The following is a 24,582-nucleotide window of genomic DNA, read 5'->3' as shown; positions in this document are numbered from 1 at the left end:
GGATGGGTAGACAGAGATGAGTGTAGGATTCTGAGAGGGATGGGTAGCATGGGATTTGAGACAATGTATTACAGGCAAACTTTAAGGAAAGGGAAATTATTCATGAGTTAAGGCAACTAAGGAATTCCAGAAATGGATCAAGAGTTTCCCTGAATGGGGTTAACTCTCTGTCTCCTTTATCTCTAAGTGAAGTTTCTGAATATGCCCATGTACCCGATGGACAATATGAAGAGAAGTTTTTAATGCTAATATATAAAAATGCCATTACCATGAAGCAAAGGAACAGCTGCAGTCCCAGTAGGTTGTGTCAGTCACTGCCAGTTGTATCTGTACTGAGAGGTCACATGGTATCCTCTATCACACAGCTCTGTGGTTATATACACCTCTCCCCACCATGCACACTATCTCTTGTTTTGCCAACATCAGTTAATTTCTCCAGTCTCATTCTGAACATCAGTCAGTCAGAAGATGCGGGTCCCAGTACAGATTCTCTAGGTTTATCCTGGTCAAGATAGACCTCTACCATCCACATGAAATGGGATGTTAAGTTTTTAAATTTCCTGAAATTTCAGTTTCATTCCTTATGTATGAATGTTTCCCTTATTATGTCTATAGACCACACGTATGCAGGGCCAGAAGTGGGATCACTGACCATTACAGGCACCAGGAAGGCGTTAGAAGTGAACTGGGTCCTCTGGAAGAACAGTCAGCTCTCTTAATCGCCGATCTAATTCTCCAGCCCCAATGATAGTCTTTTTGAACTTAGCTTTTAAAAAAGCAGACATGAGATTACACAGTAACGTTTCGCTAAAATCACCAAACATACTCACAGTAAAATACATAAGGAATTTATTGTATCAGCTGTCTTCTGATATTTTAATAATTTAATCAAAATAAAAACTGCAAACTTTCAGTACTAGAAAACTGAATTAAGACAGCACAGCTACTCACACTGAGATATATATTCTGTCATATAATCACTTAATTATACTAAGAAATAATTATAAAAATAGGTAAAAATTTAATGAAAATATTTCTTTTTATTGTAGCTTAGGAATTCTTGCTCATGTCAACAGACTGTCGGACATCCGCTACTGCTTCAGGCACACGAACAGTCATATTATCCATAGCCTTGGTCAGACAAATTTGGCAGCCCAATCGTGACCTGCAAGGAATGAAGGAGATTCCATTTAATATTGGATACACATTGTTCACAAGCCTGTAGTTGTTTAGGATATTTTTAGACTTTCTTGCCTAAAGCAATTGGAGAATTTGCTAATCTTTTAAGTTTTCATTAGGCCGAAGCAGACACCACCATCCACGCCATCTAGCTGACGTCATCCCCTCTAAAGGGCAGCAGCAGGCCAGCATCACACAACCTGTAGGCCAAAGTTTCCTGAGGCTCTAGTGTGCCACCTAACAGACCCACCAAAACTTCTATTTAGTGGGATCGCTGACAGACACAGAAACAACCAGAAGGCGGGGAGGCACACATAAGAACTGACTTAGCAAGCTAAGGAAACAAGTCTTCAACTCCCAGATAAATGAAATCATAGGCTAAAGGGAAGCACAGTGGCAAGCACCTCTAATCCCAGCACTTGGAAAAAAAAGGCAGGTCAGGAGTTCACGGCCATTCTCAGCTACACAGCAAGTACAAAGGGACAAGCTAGGATATGTGACCCTGCTTCACACAGTAGCAACTACAAACGCCTTTAAGACAAGAATCAAACTCGAACCATCAAAGGCAAGAATGGATGCCCCTGATTTTTAAAATCTCTGAAATCAAGGTCTATCTCAGAGCCAATGGCATCCTGAAGTCACTGCTACGATGGAAGGATGCGGCTGTAACACACACACCAGTGTTTCCAACTGCACAAGTAGCTTGACTCCAAATGTGTTATCTTCTTTAACCCTTTCAAAGTAAGTCCAAAAGGATAAAACCAAAATTACCAGCGATGGGGGGAATACAGCAGATGCACATTTGTAATTTGTTATAGGAACAAAAACCATCACTGCATTTTCTTCTTTCTTTCACAGATTGCTATGAATCATACTTCCCTTGAATGTTTTGTTTTCAACAAATAGTTATACATATATAACTAGATGTGAATAACTTTTCAAATGCACACAACATAGTAAGTCAAGAGATAATACAGTGCACATTTTAATCAGCAGCACTTTTCTTTTCTCTTAGAAGTACTGAAAAGCTTCATGGTGAGCCAGGTTGGCGGCACAACCCTGTCACCTCAGTTACTTAGGAGGCTGAGACGGGAAGACTGCAGGTTGAGGACAAGCCTGAGCTAATGAGTAAGTTAAATTCCAGCTCGGATTTAAATTCAATCCAGTCTCAAAATAAAAAAAAGTAAATATAGGACTGGGATATAGCTCAATGTCAAGTACAACTCCTAACATTAAAAAAAAAAAAGGTTAATCTTACGACCAGTCTTTGACAAAGCATGTTATGAAGGCACTGGCTTCATTAATAGATTCATCAAACATTTACTGAATGCACAATGGTAAAATTTTCTACTACTAAACGTCAATGATTAATCCATTAAATGTCAATGGACACACTACTGTATATTAGTGAGTATACATGGAAAACTCAGTTCACCTAGCCAGAGCAATTAGACAACACAAGGAGGTCAAAGGGATACAAATAGGAAAGGAAGAAGTCAAAAGATCACTATTTACAGATGATATGATAGTATACTTAAGTGACCCCAGAACTTCCACCAGAGAACTCCTAAACCTGATAAACAATATCAGCAAAGTGGCTGGTTATAAAATCAACTCAAACAAATCAGTAGCCTTCCTCTACATGAAAGATAAACAGACTGAAAAAGAAATTAGGGAAATGACACCTCTCACAATAGTCACAAATAATATAAAATACCTTGGGGTGAATCTAACCAAGCAAGTGAAAGATCTGTATGACAAGAACTTCAAGTCTCTGAAGAAAGAATTCAAAGAAGATCTCAGAAGATGGAAAGATCTCCCATGCTCATGGATTGGCAGGATTAATATAATAAAAATGGTCATCTTGCCAAAAGCAATCTACAGACTCAGTGCAATCCGAATTAAAATCTCAACTCAATTCTTAACAGAAAGAGAAATTCTCAGATTCATTTGGAATAACAAAAAACTCAGATAGTGAAAATTATTCTCAACAATAAAAGAACTTCTGGGGGAATCACCATCCTGACATCAAGCTGTACTTCAGAACAACAGTGATAAAAACTGCATGGTATTGGTAAAGAAACAGGCAGGAAGATCAGTGGAATAGAATTGAAGACCCAGAAATGAACCCACACACCTATGGTCATTTGATCTTTGACAAAGGAGCTAAAACTGTCCTTTGTCAGCTAAACTGAAAAAGGACAGCATTTTCAACAAATGGTACTGGTTCAACTGGAGGACAGCATGTAGAAGAATGAAAATTGATCCTTTCTTATCTCCTTGTACAAAGCTCAAGTCTAAGTGGATAAAGGACCTCCACATAAAACCAGATACACTGAAACTAACAGAAGAGAAGGTGGGGAAGACCCTCGAATACCTAGGCACAGGGGAAAAGTTTCTGAACAGGACACCAATGGCTTATGCTCTAAGATCAAGAATTGACAAATGGGACTTCATAAAATTGCAAAGTTTCTGTAAGGCAAAGGACACTGTGAATAGGACAAAACGACAACCAACAGATTGGGAAAAGATCTTTACCAATCCCACATCCAATAGAGGACTAATATCCAATATATACAAAGAACTCAAGAAATTAGACTCCAGACAACCAAATAACCCTATTAAAAACTGGGGTATAGAGCTAAACAAAGAATTCTCAACTGAGGAAACGCAAATGGCTGAGAAGCACCTAAAGAAATGTTCAGCATCCTTAGTCATCAGAGAAATGCAAATCAAAACAACCCTGAGAGTCTACCTCACACCAGTCAGAATGGCTAAGATCAAAAACTCAGGTGATAGTAGATGCTGGCGAGGGTGTGGAGAAAGATGAACACTCCTCTATTGTTGGTGGGATTGCAAGAAGGTGCAACCACTCTGGAAAACAGTCTGGCAGTTCCTCAGAAAATTGGACATATTATTACCTGAGGACCCAGCTATACCACTCCTGGGCATATACCTAGAAGATGTTCTAACATATAACAAGGACATATGTTCCACTATGTTCATAGCAGCTTTATTTATAGTAGCCAGAAGCTGGAAAGAACCCAGATGTCCTTCAGCAGAGGAATGGATACAAAAAATGTGGTACATTTACACAATGGAATATTACTCAGCTATTAAAAACAATGAATTTGAGAAATTCTTAGGTAAATGGATGGAACTAGAAAATATCATCCTGAGTGAGGTAACCCAATCACAAAAGAACACACATGGTATTCACTTACTGATTATTGGATTTTAGCACAGAAGCTTGAAATACCCAAGATTCAACTCACAGACCACATAAAGCTCATGAAGAATGAAGAACAAGTGGGAATGCTTCGGTCCTTCTTGGAAGGAGTAACATAGTACTCGGGGGAGCAGATGTGGATACAAGATGTGGGACAGAGACTGAAGGAGGGGCCATCTGGAGACCATTCCATCTGGGTGTCCATTCCATGTGCAGTTACCAAAGGTGGACGCTGATGTGGATGTCTGGAAGTGCATGCTGCCAGGAGCCTGACATAGCTGTCTCCTTAGAGGTCTGCAAGAGTCTGACATACTCAGAGGCGGATGCTCACAGCTAACCATTGAACTGATCATGGAGTTCCCAATGGAGCAGTTGGAGTGAAGACTGAAAGAGCTGAAGGGGTTTGCGACCCCATGAGGAGAGCAACGACGCCAACCAACCAGAGTCCCCAGGGTCTAAACCACTTGGGGAGGGACCCATGGCTCCAGCTGTGTATGCAAGGAAGGATGGCCCTGTCGGGCATAGGTGGGAGAGGAGATCCTTGGTCCCATGAAGGCTGGATGCCATGTGTGGGGGAATTTGAGGGTGGGGAGGTGGGAGTGGGGGGGTGGGGTGGGGACATCCTCATGGAGGCAGGGATGGGATGGGGGTTCCTGGGCAGGGGCGGGGGAGAATGGAGTAGGGGGATGACATCTGAGATGTAGATGGAATATCCAATTAAAAAAAATTCAATTCAATATTTTATTAACATCTGTCACATGTTAGGCACAGGAGGTATTATTCATAAAGCACAAGATTCAGAGCCAAACGGGCCAATTGTCCAAAAGCAGCACTAACAGAATTTTTAAAGGCAACTTTCTATTACTTCCTAGTCTGATCATCAAGATGGAGAATAAAAGGCTTGCTCGCAGGGCTGCTGAGGAGACTAACTGCCAATGCCAGCAGTATGAAGTTAACTTTCAATCAGACACATGAGATAAGACAACTCACTGATAATTAACATGTACGTAAGACTGTGACAAATGACACACAGACAGAAAAAATAACACCCCCCTGAGGAGAATCCCGTACTTCTGGCCAGGACAGATGCTATCTAGAATAGACTTTGAAAGGTGGGTAAGACTGAACATTTGTAAGAGGGAAAATAACTTGAGAAAAGCACTTGAGGTCATGGCAACAGACATAAGAGGCTCAAAGGAGCATCTGAGCTGAGGTAGGTGCTTTACTTTTGCTGACAAGACAAGCAATGGGCTAGGGTGTGGCTTGGTGACAAGACACATGCCTCATGTTCGAAAGTCCCAAATTCAATCCCCAGCACCTTCTTTGAGAAAGAGAAAATTTACATGGAGAATTGTAGTTTAAAAGTAGCCAGGGTAACATATAAGTTTAGACATAGTGAGGCACCACTAGGGAGTCCTAGAATGAGAAAGCCAGGTTAACCATAGCTTTTGATGATGGGAGAAAAAAAACAACCCATCTCCCATCATTCTTCTTTGTAGAACTAGAAACAGCCTCGACAATACCCAATTATGCACCAAGCTCTATCTGCAAGAGAAAAAAAAAAGGCAATCCAGACAGACTTTAGACTTGAGAGGCCTTAGTGAGATAGTTGGATACTGCACATGTTCATATGATGAGTGAGACAAGGCTACCCCATAAGGAATTTACAAAGTGAAGCACCTGTCAGTGAGGCACAGCAGAGCACTGCAGGTATAGTAATGGGAGAATAAGCACATGAGGACAGAGAAGAGCTCTGGCTCAGGGCAGCCGACACAATGAGCTTGCATGTAAAAAGGTATGTTGTTCTCAGTCTCTTCCAAAGGTATTAGTCGCACCTCCATAAGACAGAGTGAGGCAGGGGACAGAGCTGTGTTGAAGGATATCTGATCACACGGTGAGCCCTGAGATTGTTATTTACTGGACAAGCCTGTTTCTAGCTGTGGTGTGGCTCAGCACTAGGACATGTCTCTAATCCAAGAGCTTTCTGTTTATTGTAAACAGGATTAAATAAAGTCAACCATAGGTCAAGAGGCAGAGCAAGCAACCAGCTGACAGGGAGTAAACATGGGAAATAACCATAAAGAGTAAGAAGAAGTCAGGATGATGGATAGAGAGACACACAGGAAATCAAAGGAAGGGACATTCAGTCTGAAGGGATTTTTAGGCAGTGTCCTTTTGGACTAGCTGTGGAAGGTGAGCTAGGTGCTTACTCTGCCTCTCTGAGATAGCAGGCTTTCATCCCAGCATTGGTTGGCTTCCATTGGTAAAATCAAACATTTAAGATTTTGTTAAAAATAATGTTTGGCACCAAACGTGTGGGTGCCATTTGTAACCATTTTTTTTCCTGTCTGCCCCAGTTCCTGAATAAGGATATGGAGGCTTATTTATTTATGAATTAATGCCTAAGCCATAAGCCAGGCTTGCTCCTCAACTAGTTCATAATTCAGTTGACCCATTTATACTATTCTGTGTCTGCACATGGCTAGTTATCTCTCCTCGGTTTCATATGTTTGACTTAACTCTATGTCTTGGTGGTGAATCTTCTGTGCCTAATTATGTCCCATAGAGCCTATCTCTTCCCAGAAGTCCCACCTCCTACTTCCTGCCTTTGTTATAGGCTTTTTAATAAGCCAATCAGAAGATGAGAAAGGGAGTGTTGCCAAAATATGATATACTTATGTGAACGATACCAAAGTACAGTCTGCATTCCACTCTCTGCCGTTACAGAAATCAGCATTTGAAAAATACAAAGACAATCTGTATGGGGTGGTTCTGATGCTAAAGTCCTATTCCCCAGTTGGTTCTTGATAGATCAATAATGATGCCAGGGACCAATTGCTGGGCTGAAGGAAAGAGGTGGTACTTCCAGGCCTCTGCAGAAGAAGGTGAAGAGATACAGGAAGAAGGAGGGAGATTTTGCCACCCTTTGGAGGGAGAAAAGGAGACCAGTCATGTGGGATCTCAGGTGGAACAGCCATAGGCTGCTTCCCCAGGCAGGAGATTAGAAATACAACTAAGCTGCGGGCAGTGTAAGAGGTGCTCAGTACTGGGAAGGGCACACTAGCTGAGGCAGAGTAGAAGCACCCAGCAATTGGGCCAATATGGCAGGTTGAAATTGAGGTACATTGTCAGGGGCAGCCCTGCTTATACACTGAAGACCTAAAATCAGCAACAGGCCTGACATACATGCCTGCTAATACTAAGTCTTGGTCTCTGTGGGAAAACACTGAAACAGATGCCTAGCTATTATAAACAAGCAGCTTTGGTGGAAATTTGCCAGGCTAAATAGTTATAGACCCTGTAGATAGGTAACCTTGGTGGATAATACCAACTTAGATAAAGACAAGTGAATTATAGTCAGAGTCATAGTGACATGTCCCCTGAACCTTCACACACTCTGTTCTGGAAGATATCTGTACTCCCCCTGAATACCCATGCTCCTGCATCATCCCCTTCCTCACATCCTGCCTTTTTTGTGTATATATCCCCTGTGTGAAAAAAGTAAAATTGGCAATTTGATCAGATCAGACTATAGACAGATCGCCATTTTTTGCGTCTTTGCCTATCCCCCCCCCTTCTTTCAGGTGACCTCCCCAGGCCTCTGTTTAATGCCCTGCTGGACAGGACAGTACATGTGTGTATCTGTGTTTTTCATCTGTGGATCCAATATTCCCTGGGTGGGGGCTGGCAGCCTGGTCTGCCTGCAGTTTAAAGTAAGGTAGTAAGAACTTAGGCTGTAACATTTTTTACCCAGTACATAATATTATCCCAACATAGGTGACTGACAGGGTACTTTGTCTAGCATGGGCAAGGCCCTTTGCACTGAAAACTAAACAGAATGAAAATAGGGTGATGAACTATAAAAGGTATAAACCGAAATTAATAAACTAGTATCACTGTAACTGCTTAAAATTTATCCTTACCATATAAAAATGAATTGTTATAAGCTAATAAAGTTTTTTAAAAATTATCCATTAAGGTAGCAAAATATAGTTAAACAAAACCCACTATCAGTAAGTAATAAGCCTCCTTAATTATGCCTCAAAACAGTAAATCCAAGAGAAGTCTTCCTTGACTGTGAGACTGGATAATTAAAAAATATCATCACTAATGCCACCTGCTATTGTGGAGCTCGCTATATTTAAGAGAAACTCTACCTACTAATTAACAAGCTCTGATTAATTTCTTTAATATACACTTAGAAAAAGAACTAGTCACCTTAACATAATTACTGCTATATACTAAGTTTCTCTGAAAACTCAATTCTCTCAAACAGGTGAAAATCTCCACTATAATTTTGTTCAATTATCAAATCTGTCCTTCAAGAATACTATAAAAAGCATTCCATTTAATTCTATCCTATCAAATTGTGATAAGCATTAATTCCTTGCATAAATAGACTAAAAAAAGATATATTATGATTTAGAAATTACATTAGTACCAATTAATTCTTTGACTTGTAAAAGCGAAGTTTCATGGAGACCAAGTGTGGACTGTGAAAGAGAAACACCCCAGAGGATGTTCATACTTTATGACTTGTTCTGTACCCACAAGGACACAAGGTATGCTCTTAGACCCAAAGAAATATTAACGCAGATTTCTCCAGGTTGTTGATAACAGTGAAGCAGCTTTAAAACCTTACCTGACAGGTCAGGTTTTGTGCCTTACATCTGTAATCTCAGCACACATAACCATGAAGCTACCTTGACCAATAGTTACAATCCTGTCCTTCAAACAAAACCAACAAAATCTACTCACCTGTCTGTTAGTCCAAAAGCCAGGTCAAGCATGTCATTCTCTTCATCAGTAATGGCATCTAACTTCTCATATATATGATCCTCAAAGATAAGATGACAGGTAGAGCAAGCCAAAGTTCCCTCACATGCACCTGCAAAAGCAGCAGAAGGTGAACATACCAGCCACTGCACCAGTGCACACCGGTGCACTGCAAAATGCATCTAAGTTTTAGAATCAGCGGCAACACTAAAAAGGGCTGGAATACTGAATAATCGTGAGTCAGGAACAGGTCCCCCATCCTCACACACTGTCTCAATTCACTCACGGTACTTCACAAAGGTTCTCAGCAGATGTGAGGGGACTATGAAGGCCATACAATTCTAATATTAGAATGTATACACGTTCATAACTGAGACACAAAGACACATAAAGATGTATTCTGAAATACATATAGCAATGATGTATATAATCATTTGTGCATTATTCACCTTGTCTAGAGAGCTCAAAACAGCCAATAAGGACTTGCATTATACAAGAGAAAGCACCTACCCTACACCTAAATAAAGTCATTCTTTTCTCTCAATCCTCTAAATAATCAGGCTTAATCAAGCAAGATGTTTTAAGACACACCACAGATTCAAATACTGTGAATATCTGTGTTCCACATTTAGATTATACTTATTCTATATTTGTGTGTTGTGTATCTATATGCACATGTGCACATGCATATTACAGAGTGAATGTGGAAGTCAGAGGACAACTTGTGAAAGTTAGTTCTCTCCTTCTATGATGTGGGTCTCAATGACCAAACTCTGGTTATCAGATGTGATGACAAGTGCCTTTACTTGCTGAGCCATCTTGCCCAGACCCTTGCTCAATTTAAACCATTAATTTAACAGTTATTTACTCAGTTTTTATCATGATTCAGGTGCCCCACAAAGGAAACTAACAAAATCATGTTGTCCAGCCAAATCAAGGCAGAATCTGCTGAGAAACAGCTTAAGACTTCATTTGGAAATCTCCTCACAAAGAAACTTAAGCACATAAGCCAGGGCTTCCTAAACTTTTTCACTCATGACCCACTTCCAAGTGAGAAATTTTTATGTGACCATAGATACACAGGCAAATAAAATAGGTACAGAAATCAAGTGTGCAATTTTAACAAACCATAAAGCCAATTATTTGATATACATACACATACATGTACACACACACACACACACACACACACACACACACACACACACAAGATATCTCAGAATTTTACTAGCCAGACAGCCTGGAGTGCACAACACAGTAGTAAAAACAAGGATACCTGTCTCCACAAGGCAGAGGGTAAGAAAACATACCATGCACCAGAACACACATAACCACACACACACACAGAGACACAGAGAAAGAAAAAAAAGAGAAAGAGAGAGAAGAGCAACACCTTAGTTTTTACTAAAGCCATTTTAAAGCAGTGAGAGCGTCAGGAGGGCCCCAGTAATGAAGTTCAAGAGCGAATGAGCTCTGGACCACGTCCTCCACCTCTTCTGTGACTATGTCACGATAGGCGTCTTTATTTTCCATGTTTCAGTTATCTTAATAGTAACTAAACCAACCTCACCTAGGAGTTACAAGAATCATAAGCATAAATAAACTATATGTATTGGCAACAGATCTGGTAGGTTGTGATAATTACTATTTGGAAATAGTGAGAATCTCAGGTTGCTGGGGGGAAAACTGTATCAGTGATTTCATCCAGCACTAGACCCTGCATGCTACAACACTAACCTGATTGGCAAGATGTGCCCATTGGTGCACAAGTGGCATGACTGTCATGTCATGGGGTAACCAACAACTTTCTGACTGGATTTTGAGCTGGCTTCACAGAAGGGATTTCATGCCTGGTACTGTAAATCTGGTCAAAAGTCCATGACAAGAGATCACGGGCCCTGGGAATTTAGTGTTGTTTTACTTATTAGTTAAGCTGTCAAACTGCCTTTTAAATATTCATGTTTATAACCATAGATGTGTGTTGTCCTCAACTCTGGTGGAAGCAGCTTGATTTTGCAGTAGGTAATGGCTAATGCAAAGACTCATAATTGGTCAAGGTAACAAAGTAAGTAAAGCTAAGGCTTTACTCAGGGGACATTATGGAAAAGGGCCTGAAGGAGTGTGAAGCACTGGCTGATGAGGAGGACAGCTGTGAAATGCTGACATCTGGACATGGCACAGCTGTTGCATACATAGCAGCTGTGATTGCCTACACAGGATCAAGCCAGTCAAAATTCCAGCATGGATGCAGGAGTTCCGTTGGCAAAAGCACTACAGGCTGAGGGAGAGTCACTCTCTTTTGATGACATATAATGCTGGTAGGCTGGCCATGCCCCAACTGATGGCCCTGCACTCATACATATTAGTAGCACTAATTGGTCTCTGGGGGTTACTAATAACCAAAAGGAGGTCACGAAATTTAGAGGAAGACAAAGTAAGGGACACTAAAGGAAGCTGTAGGGAAGTTTTCAGTTTTCACTTTCCATTTATGAAATTTGAGTGTTGCTAATAGGATGTCTCCTGTATGTCTTGTATTGAGGTCATTTTGTACATTTATGATGCCGATAAGATAAAATGGACCACCCACCCAAACCTAACCCCTTTCCTAACCAAAACCTAGAGTACAGCTATGTTGGAAGTTACATACTGAAAATATGAAATTATGTATAAACTTCAAAAGATGACTTAGCATAACATAAATACAACACTAAGCATAACAGCAAGCAGAACTACAGACTCCTATAACATTGCTAGGATCTCTCATCTTGATTAGTCATAAAACAGGTATACGGAAAATATAGAAGTTTGAACCGATAAGCTAGATCAGTTTAATCACAGATGTGTAACTGCCCCCAAGTGGCAGAATACTGAAACACACAATACTGAAAAGCTGATCTATTAACATACAAGTTGGTATTTATGTACTGCTTCCCAAGTTTACAACTGTCATTTGGCTTTACTTATTTCCTCATACACAATAAGTTATAGATTGAGAGTGACTGTATCGCTCACCGAAGTCCAGTGGAAGAACTTAGGAATGAATAAATGTATCATGGAAATGTGGTAAATGCTAAGAAAGCATGGTCTGAGGTAGACAAGACAGTAACAGACCATCACAGACTGGGTGGTACAAGCAATCCAAGTTTATAATGGGTTGGGAGTAAGGAGAGAAACCCCACTAGAGACTGTACCCAGTTAGGCAAAGGAGGATGTTTTTTTTGTTACCTAAACCGAGTACCTTACACCCTAGAATCCAGCCATTTCTTCCATAACATTTGTCGCCATCTACTATGTGTTTCTCCTGTATGTTGCAAGGGAATAATACAAAGATACTTGATAGATACAGAATAGTAAGTATGCATTTGTGGGATGAGAGAGAGAAGATGGTACCTTGGCAGAGGGAAAAGTGTGCATCAAGTCTTGAAGGCAGTGATTTAGTCTGAGTTCAAGCTGTTAAGAGGTCAGCACTGCTACACTAGGAAGAACAAGAAGTGGGGGAGAGGGGAGGAGCAGTGGGGAGCATAGCACGCGCAGCCTTTTAGGCCAATGAGGAATATGGATTTAATCTTAAATGCAATGGCAAGTCCTTAGTGGTTTTACTCAGAGAATGGATACAGCTGATGCCAATCACCCCAGCTTTAGGGCTCACATTGGAAGCAAGTTCACAGGTCCAGAGGCTTCACAGAGCCAGTGATAAGTACAATGGAGCCTAAAGGAGCTTCTGGAGGCTTAAGAGAGGAGGTGCTGATGGGCTGGATGTACCGGAAAAAAAAGGCTGCTCAGGTTTGAGCCTGCAGTGTCTGGATAGGGTTCATTACGAACACAGGAAATACTGGAGGAAAGACTGCTTTAGGGGAAGGGCGGAGGCAGCTTTAAGAACAAGACTTTCACCAGCAACACGGCTCAGCAGGGAAGGACAACTGCTGCCAAGCTTCACTGATGACTTGAGATTTACACTCACAATGCACATGGTGGAAACAAACTAACTCCTATACCCTGTCTCTAGCCCTCCACGTACGTATTATAGCAAGGGTGTGCCTATACTCACACACAAAGATTATACACATGTGGTAGAGGAGATAAGGACATGTTTAAAAAAATTAACAATTGAGTTTTAAATACCTTTGGGGTTTCCAAAAAAAAACAAAATAGGGAGTTGAATCTACAAGCTCAGAGGAGAGAACTGAACCAAAGATGTAAAGTTAATCTCTATCAGCATCTAGGAAGGGCTTATGGTCACACAGTGGATGAGATTACATGGGTAGATACTGCAGAAACTATGGACTTGGTCAGCCACATGAGGCGCTCGGTAGGTGCTATTTTGGGGGATGTCATGGAAACCTTTAGGAGGTACAGCCTTGCCGAAGAAGCATGAGTGCATGTCACTGGGTCAGGCTTTTGGTCTGTAGCTCCACCACTTCCAGTTCCCGGTCTCTCCTTCACATCTGTGGTTGAAGACGTGATCTGTTAACTTCCTGCCAAGATCACCTGCTGCCATGGCTCCCTCATCATTATGAACTTTCTATATGGAACCGTGTGCAAACCAAGATAAACTCCTTCTTCTGTAAGTCACTTTTGGTCAAGGGAGCTATATCACAACAGAAAAGATACTGACACACTTGGATTAACTCATTTGATCCTTGTAGCAACCATATGAGTAAATACTGATATTAGCCCCATTCTATTGGAGAGAGGACAAGGTAAGGAGTTAGGGCCCTAACCCAAAGTCACAGATTGAGTGGCAGAGTAGACAAAAAGCCTAGGCAGGAAACCTACTCAACCACACTAAAAAGGGGATATGGAAAAACACTGTTTTAACTTTGACTCACAGTATGTATTTAATCTTACACTAACACTTTATAAAATAAATATTTCACAGTAAAACCCCTGTAAAAGATGTTGTATTTTTCTGGTTTTTTTTTTTAAGTTGATTAGCTTCTCTAAGATGCTAGTTTGAAGTCAATAAACTGGAGCTGGACTGTAGCGTGCTTGCCTAGCATACATGACACTTTAGGTTTAGACATACATGACATGTCTCCAGCATGACAGAAATCAGGCATGGTGACTCATGCACTCAGAGATGAAGAAGGAAGATCAGGAGTTCAAGGTTGGCCTCAGATATATAATTTCAAGGCCAGCAGGGATACAGTAGGTCAGGTGTTTTATTGCAACAGCAGAAAAATAACAAATACATTAGAAGGACTTCTGTAACAAAACAACTCCCTTCTGGAGTTTTAATTCTTAACTCTTCTGGAATTGTCTTATACAACTGTAGCCTTATAGTCTATGACTATATATCAGTTCTCTGTTGATGGGCAGTTGTTTCTGTTAATCTTGTCTGTTAGAAACATCTCTGTAGTAAATTGCCCAGGACAAGAGTCTCTTCCTAAGAGTGAAATTGAATCTACAGAGAAAATGACAAAAATAGCCCTGCCTGGTTACAGCTTTCGTCTAACTGGAGAACATTTAGGGCTGGAAAAACAGTAGCTTTTGCATGTTCACAGAGTGTGCTAACAGCCTCAACATACAGATGTAGGTCTAGAACATGCCAAAGAACACTGCCATACAGTTTTTAAACCTGGCCTAACATTTCTGGCTAGTTCCAGGACAGATGAGGCTTCAGAGAGAAATCCAGTTCAAAAGCAACAACAAAAAGGTGTCTAATAAATCTAACACCTGGGTCTCCTTATTAACAATTTATGTTGAAAGCTTTTTGTTTATTTTTCCAAATAAGGGCCTTATATTGCTCTTTATGTGTCTTGAATGTCTTTCTCTGTGCACACTGCAGATACCACCATGGAAACATTCAGGGAATAAGAACTCTCGGTCTCCAGCTGCTAAGGTGCTGCTCACTGGTGGTCATTGCTGCTATCTGCTTTCCAGTCATTGTTCTAGACAATCCTCTAAAGCTTGTCCTCCTGTGTGTGACTCTGGCCAGCTAAACGACTGGCCAGAGGCTTACATGTCTGGTACCAAAAGGCTCAGGTAACAAGGTGAATCCCTCAACAGCAATGTCATTTGTGTCTTAGTCTTCACTCCTGCTTGTAAGAGACTTCACAGTCAGCCAGAGATGTGAGAGTAGTAGAGTCTCTGGGTCTTCCAGATCCCAGAGCAGCTCAAAGCCTGCTACACACCTCACTCTGCAGGTACTCCATTCATTGTGTAGCTGGCTCTTGCTCACCCCAGCTGCTATCATAAACCAACAAAGCTCATCATTTTATGTGAACACTTTACAAAGCTCTCACCACCAGCAACCTGCAAGAAGGATCAAGGAACTCCCTAGACTGAGCTCTTCAAGAGACTACAAGCAAGGAAAACAGTGATCATATTCTGGGAATGGGACATCTCTGAGCACTTCAGACCCAGGCTGCCTTCCATAGTCACACAGAGAGTTTTTACCAACACTGAAATTACAGGGCTGCTGCTCTCCAAGAATGCTTCAGAGAATAGTCCAAACTAAAATGCCACAAACACTACTGTTCTTGCCAAACTTAGCACATGACAAGTCCTTCAATGCCGTATCCTGAATAATACAGTGAAGGCAGAACTGTTGTTACCTGTATTCTCCAGAGCATAAAAACGGCACAAAGAAGTTCCAGTAGCATGCCCCAAGTCTCAGGTGACAATGTTGGTTTGAGAACCATATCTGTCTGATCACAGAGTCCAGTCTTAATTACTGTTCAGCACACTAGAACCCACTGTAAAAGAATACTTCAGCAAAGCTTAATTAAAAGTGCAATTTAGCTGGGATTGGTAGCATATGCCTAGGACCCCAGCACTCAGGAAACAGCTTTTTAAAATTTACTATCTAAGGAGAGGGACGCTGCTTCTAACAAGAAAAACTGCAACAAGCATTAACATGGAGGCAGATTTAATACATAATAAGAAATGCCGAAGGAACAAACTAACAACAGTTCTTACAGTGGGAAGTGAACCATGCCCTGAAGCAACACTGCCAGGCTTTAATCCCAGCACTTGAGAGGTAGAAGCACCAGCAGGACATCTTAAAACATCCCCTCCCAATAAAAAATAAATGAAATAAAAAGATTTAGTTCTTTATATAAAAAATACCCAAGCATCTACTGGATTTAAAAATAAACTTATAATTTATTACCAGTAAACATTTGGTTTGTGTAACTATAAACTAGGCACCCACAGCTGTATAAAATGTCTTGAACAACAAGGAAAAACAAGTGGAAAGATACAAGGAGCCTTGCTCTAGACTAGTGCTTTTCAAATCTAGCATGTGCCTTCCAAATCATGGGAGCAGCCTGTTACATGGCAAATCAGCCTGTTACTAGGCTGGCAAATCAGCTTGTCTGGTAAAGGTGCTTCCCACCAAACCTAAGAAGCTGAATTTGGTCCTCAGGACCCACATGGAAGAAAAAAGGAAAGAACTGAGTCCACCAAGTTGTCCTCTGACCTTCACACATGTCATATGGTACAAGCAAGCCCACATGTAAAAATATGCACATGTGTGTGCATGCACAAACCAAATAACAAATAAGTAAAATATTTCTGGCTAGACTTCCAGGGCTCAAAAGTCTATATTTCCCAAGTGACAAAGATGGCAACGAGTCAAAGATCCCTCAGAAAAGAACCACTGAGGCACAGCCAGTGCTCACCCAAGGTGTGACATAGAGGGGTGGGAATATCAGCTTTGAACATGATTTGACAATATGGTCAGAAGTATAGAAACACAAACTTTCTATATAACATCTTTTTTTAAGAATACATTTTCTATTCTGAGAAGATATGACAGCATTTAAAATTAACTTATAATGACTCAAAGCTGCTCTGCGCTCTGGTATTTACTCTTCTGACCTGACCTCTCATCTGTTCAGGGTTGCAGAACACAGGGACACAGTGGGCAACAGGCCATAACAGACCTCTGAGCCAAGTGGTTATTTAAGTTCCTTTCCAGAAGTAACCAATAGTGTCACTCCATTATCCATCTGGTTTGTTTTAGTATATATGTGAGTACGTCTCTGCCTGGGTGTGTAACATGTGTGCATGTGCTGAAAAGACAAAAGAGGATGCAGGATCCCAGGAGCCAGAATCAGAGGCAATAAAGCCAACTGACCTAAGTGCTGGGAACAGAACTCTGAAGAGCAGTACATGGTTTTAACCACCGAGCCATCTCTTCAGCCTCTACTCTAATAATCTTTACAAATTAAAAAAAGTAACATGTCCTAAATTATAATATTTCCTTAGAATGTCATAGTTTAGAATAAAAAAAAAAAACCTGTAACTTATTCAGAAGGTCACCTGGGAAGTTTCAGGAATACTTACCAAATCCATCAATATCCAGGCTATTCTCAATCACAACATCTAGCAGAGAGTCACCAACTTTTCCCTTGGCCGTTAGCGTTTCTCCATCTCGGTTCTTGAAGTGGACTGTTACCTTATCTTCTGAGCTGGGGAAGGAAGCAGCACTTCAGTATTTTTAGTAATTTCAAACTACAACTTAAGGGCTAGGGAGATAGTTCAGAGGATAAAGGCTCTTGCCACAAAAGCCTGGCCACCTAAGTTGGATCCCTGGAAGTCATGTAAAGGGAGGAGAGAACCAGCTCCAAGAAGTGGTCATCTGAGCTTTCCATATGTGCCATGGGTGCCCACATATACATCATCAATACACTCACACAACAGTATCAAATGAAAGACAAAATTAAATCACGACTTAACCTGCAAGGCCAAATGCATACATGCAGAAGAAGATGGCATAAACTGAGGGTCTATCTATCCACCCACCTAGGAAGACAAGCTCTATCATCTTAAAACAGATGAAAACTACCTTCCTGACCCAGTAACCTGGTGGGGATGGAGAATCTGTCTCCCCATAGGTCACATACATGTGGAAACACTCAGCAATCATTACCACCAAGAAATCTGTTGAGTTTTGTTATGATAGCAACAGTGATGCTGGCTAGCCTCCACGCCAGAGATTAACTCCAGGCCCTCACACACACTGAGCACATATTTGACTACCACACTACACTCTCAGTTCAGGAAACCTATTTTGCTTTCACAAGCTCTTAGGGAAACAATGTGTCTGTGACCATGGCCCAAAGACACAGGTTCAAGGTTGTTTATGGTCAGCTTTATAAAAAGCAAGTCATTCCACTAGCCACAGGGTCACTACTGTGCAGGTGTCTGCTCAGTGAGACTCTGGCCCCAAGGCACAGCTCTTTTACTCTTTTGTGAGTCTTTTTTTTTTTTTAAGATTTATTTATTTTATGTATGTGAGTACACTGTCACTGTCTTTAGACACACCAGAAGAGGGCATCAGATCTCATTACAGATGGTTGTGAGCCACCATGTGGTTCCTGGGAATTGAACTCAGGACCTCTGGAAGAGCAGTCAGTGCTCTTAACCGCTGAGCCATCTCTCCTGCCATCTTTTGTGAGTCTTTGAGTGTTTCATTTTTAGTGCACATGGTATACTCAAAATTCCACAGAACAGACCCTTGAGGGATGCACACCTCTGCATGTGTTTACTGTTGTCTATCATCTAGTTATGCCTAAATTGCTTTCCTTTCTACCAACAGCATTAAAATGTAGGAAACTGCCCTTATACTAGCACCTGAAGCTTTCCCCTCCATTGTCAACACTTAAGAAGATACAGACTTACAATAAGTAACTAATTTTGCCACTACCAATAGATGGCAATACCCAACCCCTAACCCCATTACCCCCTTCTCAATAAAAGTCAACTTCACTAGAATTAAAACCCAGAACTAAGCAATTCCAGGGCTACAAATATCTTTCAGAAGCACAAATCCAATCATTACATTTCACAAGTAAGTCAGATGAGTTCTCCTCCCACCCACACGTGGACAAAGCTGTGTTAGAATGGCCCTGGATAACAGGATCTTGCTGATTAGAAAGGGCCAATAGCAACGTGTCTTAAAATATCAGTGAAATTTTTCATCACTCTCTATAATGCATGAATTCTAATATTTTTAAAACTAAAATGATATAAAAATGTGTTTATGTATGTGCCTTCAAAAAGGGTCTATACCGCAGACTCTTTTCATTGGTGGTGGGAAAGGCCTTTAAAAACAAGTGCTTTTACTTGCCTAGCACCACTAGTATGTGTCAGGATTCCCAGAACTGTCAAAGAACAGGAAAAAGAGTTTTCTTGCACAGTTCCAGAGACAGAGACAGGGAAATGCTCTTCTTTGCCTTAGTCAAAGCCCAGGCTCTATAAAACAAGTTTCCTCACACTTGAAGACTTGTGACGATAAACTACCCAACAGCTATTTTCTTTTTTCAAGGTAAAACTGAGAATGACAATAGCCCTCAGGGCTAAGAAAATCTCTAAAATCACAAATTTAAAAAGGATTTAAGAGGCAAGGATTTCAGCCAGTTGGATTACATAGTGTGTGTGGACATGCACATGTGTATTTGTTTGGCTTTTAAAACTTGAAAAACCAGATGGGACTGTCCCCAACCCATATGGCAATATGAATTGAAAGCTAAGACATGGACAAATGCCTGGAACCTAATCTACAGTAAATAGGAAGTTTATGGAATTACTCAAAGCCAGGGGCTTAAACACTGCTGTTCTAAAAACACAAGAGCTAAACTCACAGCAAAAGAATTTCAAATCACTTTAACATTAGCCTTTTGTCAAGACAGTTTGACAATGTACAAAATAGCTAAACCATGGTAGAGTTCAAACATGAATTTTTTACTTAAAGCCCAAGTTCTTTTTGCTGCTAGGAACCTGGACTGCTACTTGTTGGGGGTATGTATTCAAATGTTGAATTCTGGCCTCCAAGATCTGGCTGCAGGCCAATGAGCACATTCTCATGTACACCAAATGATGTTATATAAACACTGTTTGCCAATCTTCGCTGCCTGGTTAAATAAAAGTAACTGGCTACAGGCAATTACTGGGGAGAACAGGGGTAGCCAGGGTTTTGGTTACTGGGCTGGGGGGTTCTCAGGACAAGAGGGAAGAGAATTGGAGAAGAAAAGAAGGAAGACAAGAAGAAGAGAAGGACCATGAGCATGTGGCCAGGAAAAAGGCCTCCTGGGGTCAGGCTGATAGAGCAAAAAAGGAGCCCAAGCAAGACTCAAACAGCAAGTAACTTGGGGAGCACAGCTGGAAATTAGCCAGGCTAGAGTACAGAAAAGTAGATTAGGGATAATAGTACAGTATTTCTGCTAAACTGGTTGAATAAATTCATGGGACTCAGTCTTGATTACTGGGGACTGGCTAGGTCATATTAGGAACTAATAGAGTTAATTAATAACATTTACAACAGCTACTATGTCCTAAAGCAGTGATTTCCCTTTCAGAGTGGAAATGACTCTTTCACGGGGATATGTCAAATATTTTGCATATTAAATGTTTATGATTCATAATGGTAGGAACTTATGAAGTATCAACAAAAATAATTTTATGGTTGGGATCACCATAATATGAAGAACTACATTAAAGGATTGCAGCATTAGGAAGGTTGGCAAACACTGTACTAAAGGCATGTAGCCCTAGTTAACAAATGCAATGGATTCACTAAGAACAAGGAAGGAAGTACAAATAAGACTGGAATGGTAATTCTTCAGTGAAAGAGCAGAGAACCTAAAAACCAGGAAAAAACAGCTTCTGGTCTTGCTTCTAACAGCACTTTTATAGAAGTGGCCATGGAAACCATTCCTATGTGCAGGTAAAACAGAGTAGTGGCTCTATTGATTAGAGCATTAAAGTATTTTGTTTGTTTTACAGATTCCCCCTTATCCCAGGCTAAGTTCCAATACTCCAATAGCCAAGAATGGCCTTGAACTTCTGATCCTTCTGCCTCCATCTCCCAAGTGCTGAAATTACAAGTATATGTCACCACATCCAATTTATGTGGTGTCAGAGATCAAACAGGGCTTCACATGTACTACGCTCGCACTCTACTGAGCTACATCCTTAGAATAAACTGTTTTTAATTTAACAAATTGAAAGAAGCAGTTAAAACATAGGAAGTTTATAGAAATACTTTATTCCTTAAAACACTATATACCTGTATTTGACTAGAGTTAACTTCTGTTCACTCTCAAGACTTATTGGTCAATTGTACCTTCTGACCACACCCCAGCCTCTGCCATATACACACAGCCTTTTCCTAGGTAAAATTTCAAGTAGTGCAATAAATGTCATTCTTCTAAACCTTACTCACCAATTAAACAGACATTTGCTCTGCTCAACCCCAGCAGACACATTAACAAGGCCATAGTCCTATAGGTCGCCTCAGGCTTAATGGAGAAAAGCAGTGTTTCTCAACTTTCCTAATACTGTGACCCTTTAATATAGTTCCTCCTGTTGTTGTGACCCCCCCAACATAAAATCATTTTTGCTACTACATAACTGTAATTTTCCCACTGTTATGAATTGTAAATATCTGTGTTTTCCGATGGTCTTAGGCCACCTCTGTGAATCACTGCAGTGAAGTGTAGCAGCCTGGGGCACTAGCAGGGGAAAGGGGCAGTCTGCAGCTCCCTTCTTCTCTCGTCACCTTTGCTCTCTGAAATGACTCTCGAAAGTAAGAACTAAAGAGCTGCCAGCTGTCACCCTGCAGTGCATCACACGCCTGACTTGCAAGACGGCCCTGGTTCCATCCACAGCAAGACCAAAAGGAAGACTGTCACCTGCTATGCAGCACAAAACCTACTCAAAGTCTATGCCTGGTTTTGCCAGCTACTTAATATGAAAACATCATACCCACTTGCCTACCTATCTACTTCTCAGGATTGTCTTAAAAGTACAGTGAAAGCCCTTTGTAATCAAATTGCAAATTTTTATCTTTGTACTGTTTAGCTTCACTGATCTCAATGTTAAATAACCACATATGACTAGGAGCTGCTCTGTTAATAGCAGAGGTCTGGATAACAAGAGCTGGAAAACTTATTTGAAGCTCTGTGTCAAGAAGCAAAGCATCCAAAACCTAACGACAAAATCATGGGAACAATCTGCAAAAGCTTGTGTGTTCCTTTAAACAGTAGTCACACTGATTCAATATATGTCACAGCTCAAATCCAGAAAGTATCTGCCACAGAAACTAAGGCATCCATAGGTGAATAGTTGGAGAGGCCAGGAGAACCAAGACTGAATGCTCCTCACAATTTCCCTCTCACTTCATGCAAAATACCTATACGTATGTACACACATACGTACACACATTCTCGTTTCTTGCTATACTCTGCTCTGGAGTCAAACAGAAGTTTTCTAAGAAGCCGTATCTGTGTTGATATTCTGCAGACTGATACACCAGGCACAAACATTTGTGGTTATGAAGAGATGATTGCCACAGATCTAGAGACAGCCAAAGTTACCTTGGATTAAGGCCCTTAATGGCCATGTATCACCAGACACTATTGCTGAGTTTCATGTTTACCAGGTAAAGACGTTTGGAATGTGTTATTCTAACACACCGTCAGCTTCCAATCCAAACGCTATATATGTAAGTTAGCTTTAAAACCCTGTGATCCACTTGGTGTCCCAGCAATATATTTGTCAAGTACACTGATTTGTGACTTTCTTTGGGGCTGTGACTACAAAAGTAGAGCTAAGTTCTTCCACAGAGTAACATACAATCCAGGGAAACCTTAATCTGTGTTTCCAGACCAAAAACACTCATGTTTCATGTAAGTAAATTTTATCTTTAGTGAACCTAAGGGGACTGTGCCTTTGAGAACAAATATACCCAATATCAATCTTCCACCTATGGGGAGGGGTGGGAGGGCTGGGGAGGTCTCTTCTCTCTCAACATTTACCACAGAATTCTCTACACTATGACCCCCAGAACTGTTGCTAAGAGGCTGCTGCCTACTGAGGCCTCACTTCCAATCAGTTGCACAACCAACGTTACCTGCACGGAGTCATTTATCCCTTAAATCACCCTGTAAGTGCCACACTGTTATCCTAGGTCAACAGGGAGTGAAGTTACGCCAGTGCGGGTGTAAACCCTACCCTACCATTCCCACAAGGCTCCTAACCCTTCCTACCTGAAGTCAGCACAAAGGGCCAACATAAAGGACCACCACAACCCCGAGGTCGACAAGGACAACCCACCGAGGAAGCCCCAAAGCCAGCGCCCCACACCGCCCGAGCCAGGCCCGGAAGGCTAGCGTCACGGGAAGAGCTCTCCGGCGCGGGGCCAGCAACCGAGAGGCGAGGCGGAAGAGAGCAGCGGGCGGAAACGTAGGCCGCGGGACGCCGGGACCCACTATCCGCCGCCGCGCCTCACCTGCTCCGCGAGCGCGCAGACACGCTCAGCGGCCGGCCAGGCCCGGCCTCTGTACGCATGCCGGGGTTGGGGGTCCACTGAGGGACAGCAGGTCCCGCTCGGGTCCCGCAGACCAGCAGCCGACAGCGGTCCAAGCCACGGAAAGGAACGGAGGCGCAGGCGGCGCGGAGGAGTCGGGCGCCCGGAGCGGCCGCCATAACTCTGTCGGAAGGTTCCGGGTCCCGCGGGGTCCTGCGCAGTGCTGACGGTCCCGTGGGTGCCGTGGGTCCCGCGTGTCCCTCTGCGAGCGCCCTGCGCGTCCTATAACCCTTGGCTGCGCCCCGCCCTGCCGCTGCCACGCCTCCGCGGGGCGGGGCCGAGCAGGAGTCCAGGGATCTGGTTAAGAGTTCACCTTGAACTTCTGCAGTCAGTTCTGGAGTTCTGGAGTTCTGAAGCAGTTACTCATCAAGGACTGGCCAAAAAGCCACCAGGTTAACTTTTGCCTTTTGCCATAGGCTCTCAAAACAAAGCAAATTATCACAGTTTCCAACACTTTAGAGTACAAGTTATAGCAAAAGGGATCTAAGTTTTTCCTACACAGGACAAACGTTCCTACACAGGACAGTTATACAAAGTTTTAAAATGCCAATAGGCATTTTTATGAAGAGAGGCATGCATAGGTAAAAGCATAAACCATCTCATAATCAATAATTTGTTATTTAGGGCTGCTGAAGAAAGCAAGTAATAACGGTCAGCCTGAACTGATAAACTGAGTATATAAAACCCTGAAACTTAACAAGAAACTTTTCTTAAATAAATATTTCAACATACTTCAAAACTAGAAAACCGACTTTTAAACCGCACTTTGTCATTGCGATTTAAAGAGTTTTTGAGGTCAGATATGCAACCTTCAAACCCAAGTCCTATGTTGACCAGAGACCTTGGATAAATTACTCTAGGAGGATAAGAGTTTCCGTGACTCGTGGATAAGGTCACACTCAGGGCCACTGTGGAGGTTAAGTGAATTAGTGCAGAGAACTGCGTCACAAACCATGAGCAATAAATACGTCATCTCGAGCATTCCAGATAAGGCGCTGAAGGACAGAAACACAACTTGCAAACAAACTGAAGACAGTAAAAGACCACTTAAATATTCAAGCTGAGGTTGGAGACATAGCTA

The 24,582-nt window shown here is 41.7% G+C and overlaps 1 protein-coding gene across 1 annotated transcript; it reads right to left on the bottom strand.

Moving 5' to 3' along the window:
* Positions 1-826: 826 nt before the first annotated feature.
* On the bottom strand, positions 827-23,739 carry Fdx1 (ferredoxin 1). Its single transcript, XM_028780219.1, has 4 exons — positions 23,424-23,739; positions 17,477-17,601; positions 9,167-9,296; positions 827-1,165 (listed from the first exon to the last, which is right to left on the bottom strand). Exons 1-4 carry the CDS (start codon positions 23,618-23,620, stop codon positions 1,051-1,053), a joined length of 567 nt encoding a protein of 188 aa, XP_028636052.1. The 5' UTR covers positions 23,621-23,739; the 3' UTR covers positions 827-1,050.
* Positions 23,740-24,582: the final 843 nt, after the last annotated feature.

This window comes from Grammomys surdaster, unplaced genomic scaffold (genome assembly GCF_004785775.1).
Source record: "Grammomys surdaster isolate TR1022 unplaced genomic scaffold, NIH_TR_1.0 365, whole genome shotgun sequence".
Taxonomy (NCBI): domain Eukaryota; kingdom Metazoa; phylum Chordata; class Mammalia; order Rodentia; family Muridae; genus Grammomys; species Grammomys surdaster.
This window is presented reverse-complemented; position numbering and strand designations above follow the sequence as displayed.

What these genes read in the sequence shown, in the direction of transcription:
- Fdx1 (XM_028780219.1), bottom strand. Translation starts at nt 23,620, where the DNA reads ATGGCGGCCGCTCCGGGCGCCCGACTCCTCCGCGCCGCCTGCGCCTCC. An exon ending in TCTGCGCGCTCGCGGAGCAG is followed by an intron (nt 17,602 to 23,423) that starts GTGAGGCGCGGC and finishes TTCCTTCCCCAG; the next exon opens with CTCAGAAGATAAGGTAACAG. An exon ending in GCTTTTGGACTAACAGACAG is followed by an intron (nt 1,166 to 9,166) that starts GTGAGTAGATTT and finishes CATTCCTTGCAG; the next exon opens with GTCACGATTGGGCTGCCAAA.